Genomic DNA, 14,541 nt, shown 5'->3' with positions numbered 1-14,541 from the left:
CAGCTCTATGGGGAGTCTGCTACTCCCTCTGACCTTCTCTCCTCTCATGCTCTCTCTCTCTCAAATAAGTAAATAAAATCTTTAAAAAAAAAATTCTTTCATATAAATTCCCTCCAAATTTTTATTTTCTTTGAATTAAAATTAACAGTATTAGTATAATATTATTTTAAAGGAAGATTGAGAAAATGAGACTATTATTTATTTAAAGTATTTTGCAGTTCTTCACTAAATAGCAAGCTTGTATGTAGATTTCTAGTTCTACTTTCTCTTGCTCCCATCTCAGAAAGGAATTAGAATGAAATTTATCTTTAAAAAAAAGCCATATATATGGCTATTATAAGAAAGGCAATACAGTTCTTACTGTATCATGTGCTGAATTCTTTTGAGAAGATAAGGAAACAGCATAGGGTATTTCTAAAGATGTAAACAGAATTAGTAAATGGATATAATCAGTTCCTTTCCAACAGTCTGATGTGGCTAATTTTTTTAAAAATTTGTGGCACTGTAGCATTTTGTTGTGAATGAAAGAATGGCTCAGCGATGGCAAACACTAGGTAGTGACTTTTATTGCTGAAATTAACCCAAGATCTCTAGTTTGGTATTTAAAATAATGAGTGGGAAACATGTAGGGACGTCTCCGTATTTATATCAACAGTGAGATCTTCTAAATATTCTGAGTAGCTAGGATGATTTTGGTAAGTTTTTATTTAAAATGACAAAGTAAGGAGTGCCTGGGTGGCTCAGTCGTTAAGCTCTGCCTCCGGCTCAGGTCATAATCCCAGAGTCCTGGGATCACCCTATATCAGGCCCTGCTCAGCGGGAAGCCTGTTTTTCCCTCTCCCACTCTCCGTGCTTGTGTTTCCTCTCTGTCAAATAAATAAAATCTTAAATAAGTAAGTAAAATGACAAAGTAAGTTTCACCTTATCAAATGGTTACTGGGCCCTGAATTAAAACTCAAAAATGGTACCTATTTGGGAATCTTTGCAGATATAGACCTAGCAACAGGACTTTTTAGCGTCTTCCTGGTATTTTTTGAAGCAGTGGAATTAGGATGGTAATTGGAAATGACAATGAAATTAGGATGGTAATTTGGAAATCAGAGAATAGAAACTTATAGTGATTTATAATGCTTAATGTCCTTTAAAAAATACAAAATAGGTGCACCTTCCTGGGTCAATTGTTAGATCTTGTACCTCTCGTTCTTAGGGTTGTGAGTTGGAGCCCTGCATTGGGTATAGAGATTACTAAAAAAATAAACTTGAAAAAATATAAAATAATGTTAGAAAGCATTCATAGGAGAAGATCTTAAAGGATTTTGGAATATTAAGTCATGAAGAAATATGAAATTTTACAAGCGTTCCCCAGAAGGGGGAAAGATTTTGGAAACTAGACTTGTAAATGTAATGATTTTACCCAGCAAAACTTTTAATTAAGTTGTTATTAAATAGATTTTGATGTTCTTTATACTGTATTGGGAACCAGATATGGTAGAGTTTAGAATAATTCTTGTTAATGGGCCCAATAAATAATGCTTCTCATTTTTTATTTGACCTGTTATTGTCTTTTATAGAGAGTTGTAGCTGAAAAACAGGAGAAAAGAAATCAGGAACGTCTGAAACGAAGAGAAGAAAGGGAGAGAGAAGAAAGAGAGAAGCTGAGGAGGTATGGAGTGATTAATTGAATAGTCCAAGTATGTGAAATTGAAGGTCCCTGGCTCTAAAAAGAGATGTGATTGATACAGGATTCTAGGTGTTAATAAATCTAGATATGGGAGATTTGTTTACTTTTGAAAATATTACCATGTGAAAGTGTTTATACAAATATATTAAGTTATGGCCATTTAAGTCAAGGTGATTTCCTTCAAAATGTATGGAAGGCTAAATAAAGAGTGAGTCACATCCTTATTTTTTGTGAGATTGACTACAAAGCTTTTCTTCTATTTCATAACAGCTAGATTTGTACCAGATGGGTATAAAACTGTTTTCATTTTTATGATATATTTTATTCTTGATGAAAGATTTGAGTTTTGGGGTCCCTTGCTGGCTTAGTTGGTAGAGCATGTGGCTCTTAATCTCAAGGCTGTGATTTGGATTTCCACATTGGGTGTAAAGATTATTTAAAAATAATATCTTAGGGATGCCTGCCTGGGTGGCTCAGTGGGTTAAGCCTCTGCTTTCAGCTCAGGTCATGAACTCAGGATCCTGGAATCAAGCCCCTCATTGCGCTTTCTGCTCAGCAGGGAGCCTGCTTCCGCCTCTCTCTCTGCCTGCCTCTGCCTACTTGTGATCTCTCTCTCTCTGTCAAATAAATAAAATCTTTTTAAAAAAATAAAATCTTAAGATATTTTAATCATACTTTGATTTTGTAATTCTTCAATTTTAGAAGCTCTAAACTATTAAAATTGTATCAATAATAGCCAAATGTATGCAATTCTTTTTATATTGGTATTCATTAGGTGATAAATTTATATTCTTCATATTTAGAATGCTTAAATGTTCTGAGTGACTTTTACCCATTGACAGCAAATTGTGTGGCATCATGATGGCAATCTTCTTTGAACTCAAGTACATAACTTTTTTTTAACAACCTTACAATGGATAGCTATGGCACAAAAGAATTAACCTGCAGTTCTAATTTATAATGTTCCCTTAATTGTATTACACATTTCTGAAACTTAAATACTTTATCCCCAGCAGATTTTGTGCCTAATTAAAACCCTTTATAATATGTGACTTGGTCACACCAACTTCCCCCGAGGTTCGAGCATGTTGTATTTCTTCTATTTCAAAATGTTTAAAGTAACTTTATTACATGGCTTGTAGCAGGTAATATTTTTGCACTATAATGAAAAATGATTTTCATGCGGCTATTTTGCCTTTTTAGGGGAAGTGCTGTCTTACATACATTGATAAATATGTTCTTCAGTTACCATAAGTTTTACCTCATAGCTTTATCAGTATTCTCTTTTGTGTACACTGAGTTTCTATGGGAATAGTGCTCAGCATGGTAATATAAGACTATATAAGTGCATTAGAAACCTGTTTTTTAAAATTCTGTATATAGTGCCACTGGTTTATATGATTCAACTGAAGTGATAGTTGAATGAGAAAGAAAAAATTCTTTGCGGTGACTACATTTTCATATCTATAGGTGACAAGAAAGCATATCACTCTTACTCCTTTGCTGTCAACTCACAGATTTCTTTTAACATTGGTTATAAATGCAGTGTTATTTCAGAAATGTGCTTAAAATTATTTTTAAACCTGTGAACTTGAGGAAATAATATAACCAAGAATGAAAGATGAAGAAATTACAAGCAAGTACAGAGTTAAGCAAGGTGGGATTCCAACTGTGGTATTGAAAAAGATAATGATAAAAATCACTGTCGCTTATTTAAGTGCCTATTATGTATCAGGCATGGTGCTAAGAATTTACCTACATTAGTTCATCTAATCCTTATAATTGCTTTGTGAAATTTCTGTTACTGTCCTTCTTTGGCAAATGACAGGAAAAGCTTAGAGAAAATTTATAATCTGTCCAGGTCACAGATTGTGGGTGGCTCCGTGGGTTAAGCCTTAAGCTCAGGTCATGATCCCAGCGTTCTGGGATCGAGCCCCGCATTGAGCCCTGCATTGCATGCGGCTCTCCGCTCAGCAGGGAGCCTGCTTCCCTTCCTCTCTGTCTGCCTGCCTCTCTAGTACCCATAATGTTAGCCATTACTATTTATTGAGTGTTAATTGTGCGCTAGGAGTGTGAAGAGTGCTTTAATAAGGGAATCGTGTCTTGTTAAGAAACAGATGTTTTAAGACTGAATTGGGTGTTTAGGGATTATACTATGAGGTTGCTGTTTGAAAGTGAATACGTGTTAAAAAAAAAAAAAAAAAGTACATCTCAGATTTTTTTCTCTTCCCAGAGGGAAAGAAGAAATAACAGATAAAAATAACAAAGCATCTTTCCCAGGTTGGGAAGGGATTTCTGGAGAATTACTGAGTGGTGATGTACCGTGGTCTAGTCTCCTAGGAGCATATTCATTTTGAAGAGCCAGGTGTCCTACTTAGGGGATCTCCTGTGCCAGTCTGTGGGGAAATCTGTATAGTTTATGGTGTATTTTGGAAAAATTTGTGTGCATTTATATGTGCCTTATATTTATAGAATTAATAAAAAGATTAGAAATCAGGAAGAGTAATTTTAACAGTACTTTTGCTTTTTCTCACTTAATTCTTTTTTTCTAAAAATAGATATTCTTTTTTTTAGGTCTCGATCACATAGCAAGAACCCCAAAAGGTAAGTATACACAAAACATAGGAGTAGTGAAGTTGGTTTGTTTTTCAGAGGTAATCTTTATATAAGATTAAATGTCTTTTTAAAAAATGAGTGAGAGGGGCACCTGGGTGGCTCAGTGGGTTAAAGCCTCTGCCTTCGGCTCAGGTCATGATCCCAGGGTCCTGGGATCGAGCCCCGCATTGGGCTCTCTGCTCAGCGGAGAGCCTGCTTCCTCCTCTCTCTCTGCCTACCTCTCTGTCTACTTGTGATCTCTGTCTGTCAAATAAATAAAATCTTTAAAAAAAAAAAAAGAGTGAGAATTGCTAGATTAGTACTCTTAATTCTTTTGTAGTTCCAAGTTTGGGCATTGTGTATTAAGATGTAACTGGTTAGAAGGTGCTTATGAGGGGCGCCTGGGTGGCTCAGTGGGTTAAGCCTCTGCCTTCGGCTCAGGTCACGATCCCAGGGTCCTGGGATTGAGCCCCGCATCGGGCTCTCTGCTCAGCGGGGAGCCTGCTTCCTCCTCTCTCTCTGCCTGTCTCTCTGCCTACTTGTGATCTGTCTGCCAAATAAAAAAAAAAAAAAGGTACTTATAATTTTATTTTATCAAGGATATATATAGTACTCTGGAGGTAAGGGTAAAACTGAAAATACTGGGGTGCCTGGCCGGCTCAGTTTGTAGAACATGCAACTTCTTGATCTAGGGGTTGTGAATTTAAGACCAATGTTGGGTATAGAGCCGACTTAAACCAAAAAAAAAAAAAAGCTTAAGAATATTTTAGAATATTTTAAAAAAATCTTTAGAAGCGCAGGTTAACTATATACAGAATTTATTTTTAAAATCATTTTGGTTGGTGCATGTCAGAAACGCAGGTCTAAGAAGTTATATCTATTGAAAATGTAAATAGGTTAAATAGTTGAATACATTTTTTGAAAGATTTTATTTATTAGAGTGGGCATTGGGGGGTGGGGTATGGGGCAGAGGCAGAGGGAGAAGCAGAGCCCTCCACTGAGCAGGGAGCCAGATGAGGGGCTTGGTCCAGGGACTCTGGGATCACAACCTGAGCTGAAGGCAGACATTTAACGACTGAACCCCCCCAGGCAGCCCTAGTTGAATACATTTTTGAAAGAAACTTAAATGTTACGAGAAACTTAAATGTTTATTAGTTTTACATCTTGATCTTCACTTTCTATGAGTTTATTACTTACCCTTGTTACATAGATGACAACTTGAAAGGGGCACTTTCAGCCCTGATGAGGATAGAACAGTTTCTTTTGACTTGTGGCATTAAAATTTGAGGGCTTTTTAAAGATTTTCTTTACAGTTTTTACTAGTTGCTGGTAATTTTTTTCTGAGAAAGGTGGGGAGACATGGTGTACGTCATCATTTTTAATATTTCATGTGCAGTTCCCATGAGTCCATCCCCATCTAGAATATCCTTATTGTCAAGTCCTGCCATTTTTCTTGTACAGATCACATCTTTTTGAAACCTCCCAAGTACTCTTACCTTTAAAGAGTATTTATTTCTCGAGAACTTATCGCTATAAAACTAGAGCATTTGTTATGAAAGAAAAACCTGCCCAGTTGTGTCAGCCATTTTATATTTCTGAAATCTAGGATGAGAAGTAGAACCATTCGGGCACCTGGGTGGTTCATTTGTTAAAGCTTCTGCCTTAGGCTCAGGTCATGATCCCAGAGTCCTGGGATCGAGCCCCACATCAGGCTCCCTGCTCAGTGGAAAGCCTGCTTCTCCCTCTCACATTTCCCTTTGCTTGGGTTCCTTCTCTCGCTGTCTCATTCTGTCAAATGAATAAATAAAATCTTAAAAAAAAAAAAAGGATACATTAATTGGTGATACTATTCTTATTTACCATTGATTAATACAAATTAGACCCTTTGTTGGTTATATAAACTGTGTACATAGAACATCTTCAGATATTGAGGCCAGAAATCTAATTTCTACCGTTCTGCTCCAAGCCACTTGCCTGGTGATTATAATAGCTTCTTCACTGGTCTCTTAATTTCTGTACTTGCCCAGTTCCCTTCTCCACCTCACTCTGGTTTTTATGCATCCACCAGAATGAGCCCTTTAACAAGTGAAACAGATTACATCAGCCTTCTGTTCAGACTCTCCAGAGGTATTCCATTTCACTTAGAAGTGGAAATCCTCCCCATAGCTTTTAAGTAGAGTGATCGATCTGAGAGTTGGGGTAGTTACCAATTTATGTCTTGTGTCAGCATATTAATAGCTTCCCCTTGCTCTTCATGTAATTTATCATTGACAGGATCCTGGTTTGAATTCTAAGGTATTTGGTCATCCTGCCTGTAAGACCCCTGAATTACTCCCCTTGCTCACTTCATTCCAGCCAAACAGCTATCTTTTAGTCCTTCAACATTCTGAACTTTCTTCTATCTCAGGGCCCTTGCACCTGTGCTCCCTCTACCAGAAGCATCCTATTTTGAGATGGCTCATTAACTGACTACCTTATGTCATCTTCGCTTAAATTCCGTTTTACCAGAAAAGCCTTTTCTACCTATTCTTTATAAAAGATTACCACCTCATTTCTGTCCATATTTACCTTCTTAATATATAATTTCTTCACTAGTTGATGTATCTTTGTTTACTGCCAGCGTATCTGTGGACTTCTTTCTGGAGCGTAACTTTCATGAGGTTAAGGATTTTGCTTTATTAGCTGCTCGGTCTTTTTCTAGTACCTAGAGTACTGCAGCGTGCACCCAGTAAATACTTAAGTTTATTCGAAAGGAGAGTGAGCAGAGAGAGCACGGGCAGGAGGAGGAGGAGAGGGAGAGGCAGATGGCCCTGCTGAGTAGGGAGCCTGATGAGGGGCATGACCTGAGCCACCAACTGAGTCACCTAGGTGCCCCTAAGTACTTTTAAATGAGTAATTGTCTCGAATTTTTTAAAAAAGGAATGAAATTACACATTGAAAAACATAGATTATAATTGCTCAAAATGAGTGACTAAACAAAAATACCTTTTAATAAAACTTGAATGAATTTTATGTTCTGTTCCCTCTGTTGGTTTTCAGAGATACTGTATTCAGTTGTTGAAATACTCAACTGTGCTTGGTGCTGGGCCCACTAATTACACTTTCTTTGAATATAATGTTGACATAAGCTGAATGCTTTCAAACTTCCTTTAACAAAACCATCACTTGAAAATGAGCTGTTTGTAAATTGTATCACCTGAATATGCTTTTGTATTTATCAGATTATGAGAAAACATCACATTCTTAACATGACTCAAACTTTTTAACTGCTTTATTAAGGCATAATTTACATACCATAAGTTCACCCATTTAAACTGTACAAGTCAATAATTTTTAGTGAATTCAGAGTTACGGAATTGTCAAAGTCAAGTTTAACTCCTTGTCATCACTCTTAAAATGACCTTTAGAACAAAGTTGCGTTATCTTCTTGTTTTCTCTCAAGTGTTTTCTGTCTCTGCAAGTGCCATTCCAACCCTCAGACCACACACACATTGCTAGTTTTGTGACATAGAGGAGGCAGTGCAAGTATTTTTCACTTGCTGCTGCTTCGAAACGTTTTTCCTTTTCTGTATTCATACTTTTTTCAACTCCAATAAAGTTCTCTAAACTGACTTATGTTAGTTTTTTCTCCCACATTGGGTACTGCTTTAATAGAGAACTCTGTGTTGATCATGACTAAGCATATTGTGGGTATTCAGACTTACTTTGGTGGTCCTGTCACCTTTTTAATTGTTAGTGACTTATCATAAACAATACTCTTCCTTCTGCCTGAATTTTATCCATGTCCATCAGGTACCTACTTTGTTTCTGAAGTATCCCAGAAATATTAGAAGTTTAAATGAAATACAAATCCATAAAACATCTGGAGCAAACAAAGCATGGAGTAGTGGTATGGATTGTTGTCGTAATTTTTATAATATTCTTGATGTAAATCTGTACAACACTGATTTTGGAATTTCAGTATATAGCTGATACGCCAGCATTTTATTTTGGTGTAGATTGAGCTGACTGGATGGAACTGGCATTAAGTCATGTTATTCAGATACCGTAAAAGAGAAGGCTTTAGTAAAGGAGGTGCATTGCTGAGAAAGCTAAAAACTAAAGCAAAGGTTTTGTTGTAGGTCCAGGTCCAGAGAGCATCGCAGACATCGGTCTCGCTCCATGTCACGGGAACGGAAGAGGAGAACTCGATCCAAATCTCGGGAGAAACGCCATCGCCACCGATCCCGCTCCAGCAGCCGCAGCCGCAGCCGCAGCCACCAGCGCAGTGGGCACAGTTCTAGAGACAGGAGCAGAGAGCGATCCAGGAGGAGGTACTGAGGTGTCCATAAGAGGATATGGAACTACCTTATGGTTTAGAGTTGGAATACTGCTGGTTTGACACTTGCATCTGGTCACATGTACACATTTGTGTGTGAGTGTATAACATTTTTCCCCTGATGATATGGGTAGTTAAAGAATACACTTAGGAGCCAGAGTAAGAAATTGGAACCAATATGTGCTGCAGAGGTTATTGCTTTTTCTCTGCTTAGTGTATTTTGGAAAAAAAAGTACTTTGTGGGCAATTTTAGGTACCAATACTCCATTTTTTCAGTATGTATTGGCGGATTAGGGGTTCTGAGAAGCCCTTTCATTTAAAGAGTTTAGCTTTGCTTGACTTACTGTTTTCCAAACTTCTTTGAGCTGGTGCACTTTTTCAGAGCAGACACCTTCTGGTATATTGTTTTAACTGCACTATAGGTATACATTGCTATATACAGTTAGCTTGGTGGGGCGGATTCAGAATCTTGAGGTTGGACTTCCTCAGCATGAAAATTTGAAAGATGTAAGGAGAGCAGATCTAGGGTGTGGTACGTTGCAGGACCTGAATATTTTTTCAGGACAAAGGATTAGAATGTGTGATAGAGCCTTAGCACTCAAATCTACATTGACCAAGCTCCCAAAACTTCTCAGGTCACAAGATGGTCCTTAAGCCAGTTCATTTCTATGAAACCTATAAACCATGCTTACAATTGCTTTTTTCATTACAACTCTTCTTAAGCATATGTGTAATCTTTTTTGAGTGCCTAGCACCTACTAGTCTTAAATTTTCTAACGATTACTCTCCATAAAGCCCATGATAGAATTCACAGAAAGCGGATAAAAATCTTTTGGCGGGGGTGGGGGAGAGGAGGGAAGCCTTTCCTTGGAACCACTCACACACAGAGTTGGTGAATAGGGTTTCACTGAGTATTTTCTTTATATTCTTGCCTTGTTCCAAGTAGATCCTTTTCCCTCCTCCAGCTTTACTGAGGTATAATTGACAACATTTTAAGATATTTAAGGTGTACTTTGTGGTGACTTGATATCTATATATATATATAGATTTATATATATATATATATATATGTACACACACACACACACACACACACACACACACACACGTACGTTATGAAAAGGTTCCTGCCAGTGGTTAATGAACTTCAGGTGTTTATCATCCCCCCCCCCCCCCCCCAGCTCCCCGCCCCAGAAAACATTTATGTTCTCTTATTAGCGAACTAGTTCAAGTAACTCTAGTAAGAATTGTATACTTGCTTCATTACTAGGCCTAGTAAAAAATAACCAAAAAGTATATTGTAGTTGAGCAACTTTGTTGTAGTTGAGCAACTTTATTCATGTTAGAACATAAGACTAACATCTTCTATAATAAACAGACTGGTCTAATACTTAAAGTGCTACAGTGCACATCCAGAGTAGTATAGAAGTTTAGATGAAGGAAATACCAGAGAAATTAAAAAAGGCTTCAGAAAGTAGGTAAAACCAGGTAGTAAAAAGATAATTCGAGATGGAGTAACTATCACAGACCAATGTAGAGAATGAACAAATTCCCTCTGAGATTTACCTGCACTGTGTATTTTGAGAGTCACACTACTGATGGATGGAAAGTTTGGAGAGTTTGTTTGTGAACCTGCCCACAGGTCATTGTTTCTGGTATCTGTGAACTCTCAAATGTCTTTATTAAATGGTGGTGGGGGTGGAAGGAAGGGGCATGTCGCCTCACCAGGGTTATGTTATCCTAGTCCCTAATGGTTCCTGCATTTATGAAGTTGTAGAGGAGATATTTCTGCTGTCCTACATGACACACTTAATATTTTCAGCATGTTTATAAGCAGGTTTATTTTTGTAAAACTATTAAAAGTTTTTGCTTTTCTCAAGAGCACTTATAATCTCGACAACTTATTCTCTTTCAAAGCAGCCTTCTGTGTTTTTACCAAAAATAAGTAGGCAATTGCTATATATTTCAGTTAAAATTTCAAGGTAAAGATCCTAGTCACAAGTCTCATGATTTTCTTTTTCCCCAATTGTGAAATACTGGTCTGATATGATTCTGTTGGTGACATTTCCCTGGCAACAGTTAACTTAATAAATGAGGACTTAACTTGCATTTTTCTACTTCCTGGTCTGTTGAAACACCTAGTGCAGTCTTGAGAGTCGGACTGCTTGGGTTCAGTGGCCTTGGCCAAGTAATCTCATTATCCTGTCTTGCCCCCCATCTTCGAAGTACCTCTGTTAGGATTAGTGGTAGTTTGAATGACATAGTGTAAGTAAACTGATTGGATGGGATATTGTAATCCCTCACAAAATCGTAGTTGATGCTCATCTCATGGTTATCTTCCAGTTAGTACTGACCTCTGAGACTTACCTGCAACTGTGTCCTTAATTCTTAGGCATCATCTCTCTCCACAGTCTATTCTTAAAAAGATTGTGGAGAGGATTACACTGTGATTTTTTTCTTTCTCACATCTTTTTAAAATCAGTAGAACATGCTCAAAGCTGATACTAACTTTTGAACCTTTCTGCTTGAATCCTCCTTAACATTATTTCTAAAACTGAGTATCATATTTTTTTCCTGCCTTAGAAGTTCAAAGTATTACTTGACCCATGTTCAGAATTAGGATCTGAGGCCTGGTTAAGTGAGATTATATAAAAAGTACCATGTCACTTGTAAAGAACCAAATAAATGTAATATATATTACTGATTCATTCTAGATGTTAAAAGTATAGATTTTATATTCTGATCCCATAATAGCCTTTGATCTTCCTTCTTACTGAATCTCTGCTGTGAGCCTGTTATCACTTACCTTTCTTAACGAAACTGGGTATGGGAATGGAGAGATAGTATCCAGAAACGGTTATGGTTAATCAAGATACAGGGTGATGATCATCTTTCTGTGTCTTCCATTCTTATTTTTCTCTGTTAGTTGAATGAGCTCCCTCAGGAAGAGTAAAGAGGATTCAAAAATGATAAATGATTATTTAAAGCCATGTCATTGACTGGTTCTCTAGTATCTAAGTCGTGTTGGCAAACTGTTGCCTGCAGGGCCAAATCCGGCCCCATAGCCTGTTCTTCGAATAGCTAGTGAACTATGGGTGGTTTCTACAGTGTTAAAGGGTTGATAAAAAGAAAAGGAAGAAGAATACCCCCTTAAGTAGTCTCTGGCCAGACAGCAAAGAAAAAAAGGTTTGCTGACCCCCATTCTAAGTCCTTAATTTCCACCAAGTTGGGCACCTGTACTTTTTTTTTTTTAATTGGTTAACACTTCCCCTTTTTTAAAGGTATTGTCTATATACTATTTTTTTAATATTAAACACATTTGCCATGAATTGGAAAACCTTTATGATTACCTCTGAGATAATGAGAACATACTCCATTAAGTCATTATTTTACCTTATGGTTTCTGACCCTTAATTTGTTTTCACCCATCTCCCTTGTCAGATTGGGTAATGCTCTTTTTGGTCAGAAAACTGGCTCCTCTGTCTTTCTTGGATGTATTCTGTATAACTTCAGCTGTCCGTACCTTAATATTTATCCTATTCTTTCATTTGGATATTGGGTTTCCCAACACATTTTGCTCCTCAAATTAATATTTTTCAGATCCTCAAAAGAAAGATTCAGAGACCAAGACTTAGCATCACGTGACAGAGACAGGAATTCAAGAGACAGATCACCTCGTGACAGAGATCGAAAAGATAAGAAGCGGTCCTATGAGAGCGCTAATGGCAGATCAGAAGACAGGAGGAGCTCTGAAGAGCGCGAAGCAGGGGAGATATAATTAGCTGTGTACATATCCTCAATCCTTAAGCTTCCTATGGAGTTACATACTATTGTTTAGTTTACAGCTGTTGGGGGTAACAGTGAGCAGTTCCAGACTCCGATCCAAATAGGCTAGATGCGCAGTATCTAACTTGATCTGAACTGAACTTGTTTCCCCGATGAAGCCTAAAACTACATCCATAGTTTCTGGTGAACCTGTAATGCGATTCTGAAAGTACAGTTTTATATAATAAGATGCTGATATCTTTATTCTTTCTAGTAGGAGTGATAGTGAACGAATTGTGTTGCTTGCCTTGGGATTTTTTGAACATTTGTAAAATGCTGTCTTCCTTTCTAGTCCACCAACAGCAGCTTTCAGAATTTTTCTTTTTAATTCTTCTTCCTCTGACTTTTGTATCCCCTAATACCTCCACCCTCTAATTATCAGAGAAAGGGGGAGCAGGGAAGCAATATAACTTCTGTTCTAAGGTTCTGTTCCCATTTATTACTAGCTGATTACAGAGCATTTATACTGGAAAGTGTGATGGAGAAATTTAAATACTGAGAGTTTTTCTTTTGTTTTACGGTGCCTATTTAGAGTTGGAAGTTGAACAGCTGTTGCATTACCTACTTTGCTTTTTTTATTGAAATTTTGAAATCAAACATGTCTTGATTTTTCTGTTCTATTGAATTGCTATGTTCAGGATGTTTTGGAAAGGGGGGTGGGGGCAGGGACTCTTTCATAAGCACTTGTTTTATTTTGTGTGTGTGGAGTATAAAGGCTACATCCTTATTGTAAAAATTAATAAAATGAAACAATCACCACCACCATCATTAAACTGTAACTTGTCTAGTAAATTGTCACTAGAACTATTTGCTGTGGGCATTTCTTCCATTCTGTTTTATCGTTATTCGTGCCTTACCGTGCAAGGCACCAAGGAAATAAACACATAACTTCCAAGATGAGCTGTTGCTCCAACTGGGCCCCGTGGTGACTGTATTCCAGCTGCTCCAGGGTTGTCTAACAACTGCTATGGAGAAGGACCAGACCTACAAAAGAAATTGGGTTCTTCTGTGTTTGTTTTTCATTCAGCAAACTAAAATAAAAACGTGGTGTAATCAATGTAACGAGAACAGTTTCTCCACTGAAGAACCGTGTACCTACTAGTGATTTTAAATAGTAGTTGGGAGGTATCCCTTGTGATTCTAGAAAATCTCGGAACAAAAATACTTCAGCAACGTTAGTGTCTGTTTAACATCACCTTCTAAGAATTGTCTTTGGACCCCTAGTGTGACAACTTTAATATGACTGAGGTACATGGGCCACAGAGGCAAAGAGAAATTAATTACAAGTCGCAAATTTACATCTAAAAGGGACACTCAGCAAATTTACTAAGCTGCGTATCATTAACGGAAGGTTTGCTGCCATATTTAGTTCCACACACTCCAGTTTATGCAGAGTTCAGGCTGAGAACCATTGCCCTCAGTGGCCCATTTTCTTTTACTCTTGGTTTCTGAGGAATTTTTTTTTTTTTTTTTAACTCCTTTGGATTTAGTACCTTGGAGTGTGGAGTAAGACCAAACAGGTTAAGTTGGCAGATAAAAGGAGACCAAAAACTCCAAAACGTTGGAAAATGTCTTCACCTTGTTTAAGTGACGCTTACTACCTCTCTGCCTAATTGCATAAGTGTTTATTAGCTGTTAATGCAGTTCTAATTTGTAGGGCAGCACCGGCTACATGACCATCAGCAGGTCAGCAATAGCCAGTGAAGGACATCATCATCTGGGACTGGGCTACCCTGTTGGAGCACTTCAGCTGCCTGGCTCTTTAAAAATCTCATTTTAAAAACCCTTTTAGAACAATTCTGTTGCTTAGGTACATTTAGTATTAGGATTTTGGGATAAGCAATCTGCATTTTTTATCATCACCCTTAAGCCAGGGCAGCTACTCTGAATTAGAGTAACCTTAAAATCTCATTATCTGTAAGAAGGTGGAAGAGTATCTTCCATACTGAGAAGGACTTTATTGTTTAAGGTTTTGTCAGAAGGAAAGCATGCACAAGCAGAGGAGGGACAGAGGGAGAGAAGCAGGCTCCTGCTAAGCAAGGAGCCAGGTACATTCTGAGAAGGATCTTAAGACCGAAGGTGATCAGGGCATTGTGCAGCTGTCTTCTGCCTCTGTTTTCTA

The 14,541-nt window shown here is 37.6% G+C and overlaps 1 protein-coding gene across 20 annotated transcripts in view; it reads left to right on the top strand.

Moving 5' to 3' along the window:
- The window catches only part of LOC116873824 (putative RNA-binding protein Luc7-like 2), a 60,242-nt gene extending 47,016 nt beyond the window's left edge, over positions 1-13,226 (top strand). For all 20 annotated transcript variants that reach the window (XM_032867974.1, XM_032867938.1, XM_032867965.1 and 17 more), the window contains 4 exons: positions 1,572-1,663; positions 4,256-4,285; positions 8,398-8,589; positions 12,195-13,226. In XM_032867974.1, the coding sequence (XP_032723865.1) occupies positions 1,572-1,663; positions 4,256-4,285; positions 8,398-8,589; positions 12,195-12,372 (492 nt within the window). In that variant the 3' untranslated portion in view covers positions 12,373-13,226. The remainder of the gene's footprint in view (positions 1-1,571; positions 1,664-4,255; positions 4,286-8,397; positions 8,590-12,194) is intronic.
- The last annotated feature ends 1,315 nt before the right edge of the window (positions 13,227-14,541 follow it).

The sequence above is a fragment of the Lontra canadensis genome, unplaced genomic scaffold (genome assembly GCF_010015895.1).
Source record: "Lontra canadensis isolate GAN:19392208 unplaced genomic scaffold, GSC_riverotter_1.0 scaffold2, whole genome shotgun sequence".
NCBI lineage: Eukaryota > Metazoa > Chordata > Mammalia > Carnivora > Mustelidae > Lontra > Lontra canadensis.
The sequence above is the reverse complement of the archived record's forward strand: the minus strand, read 5'-3'. Positions and strand labels throughout refer to the sequence as shown.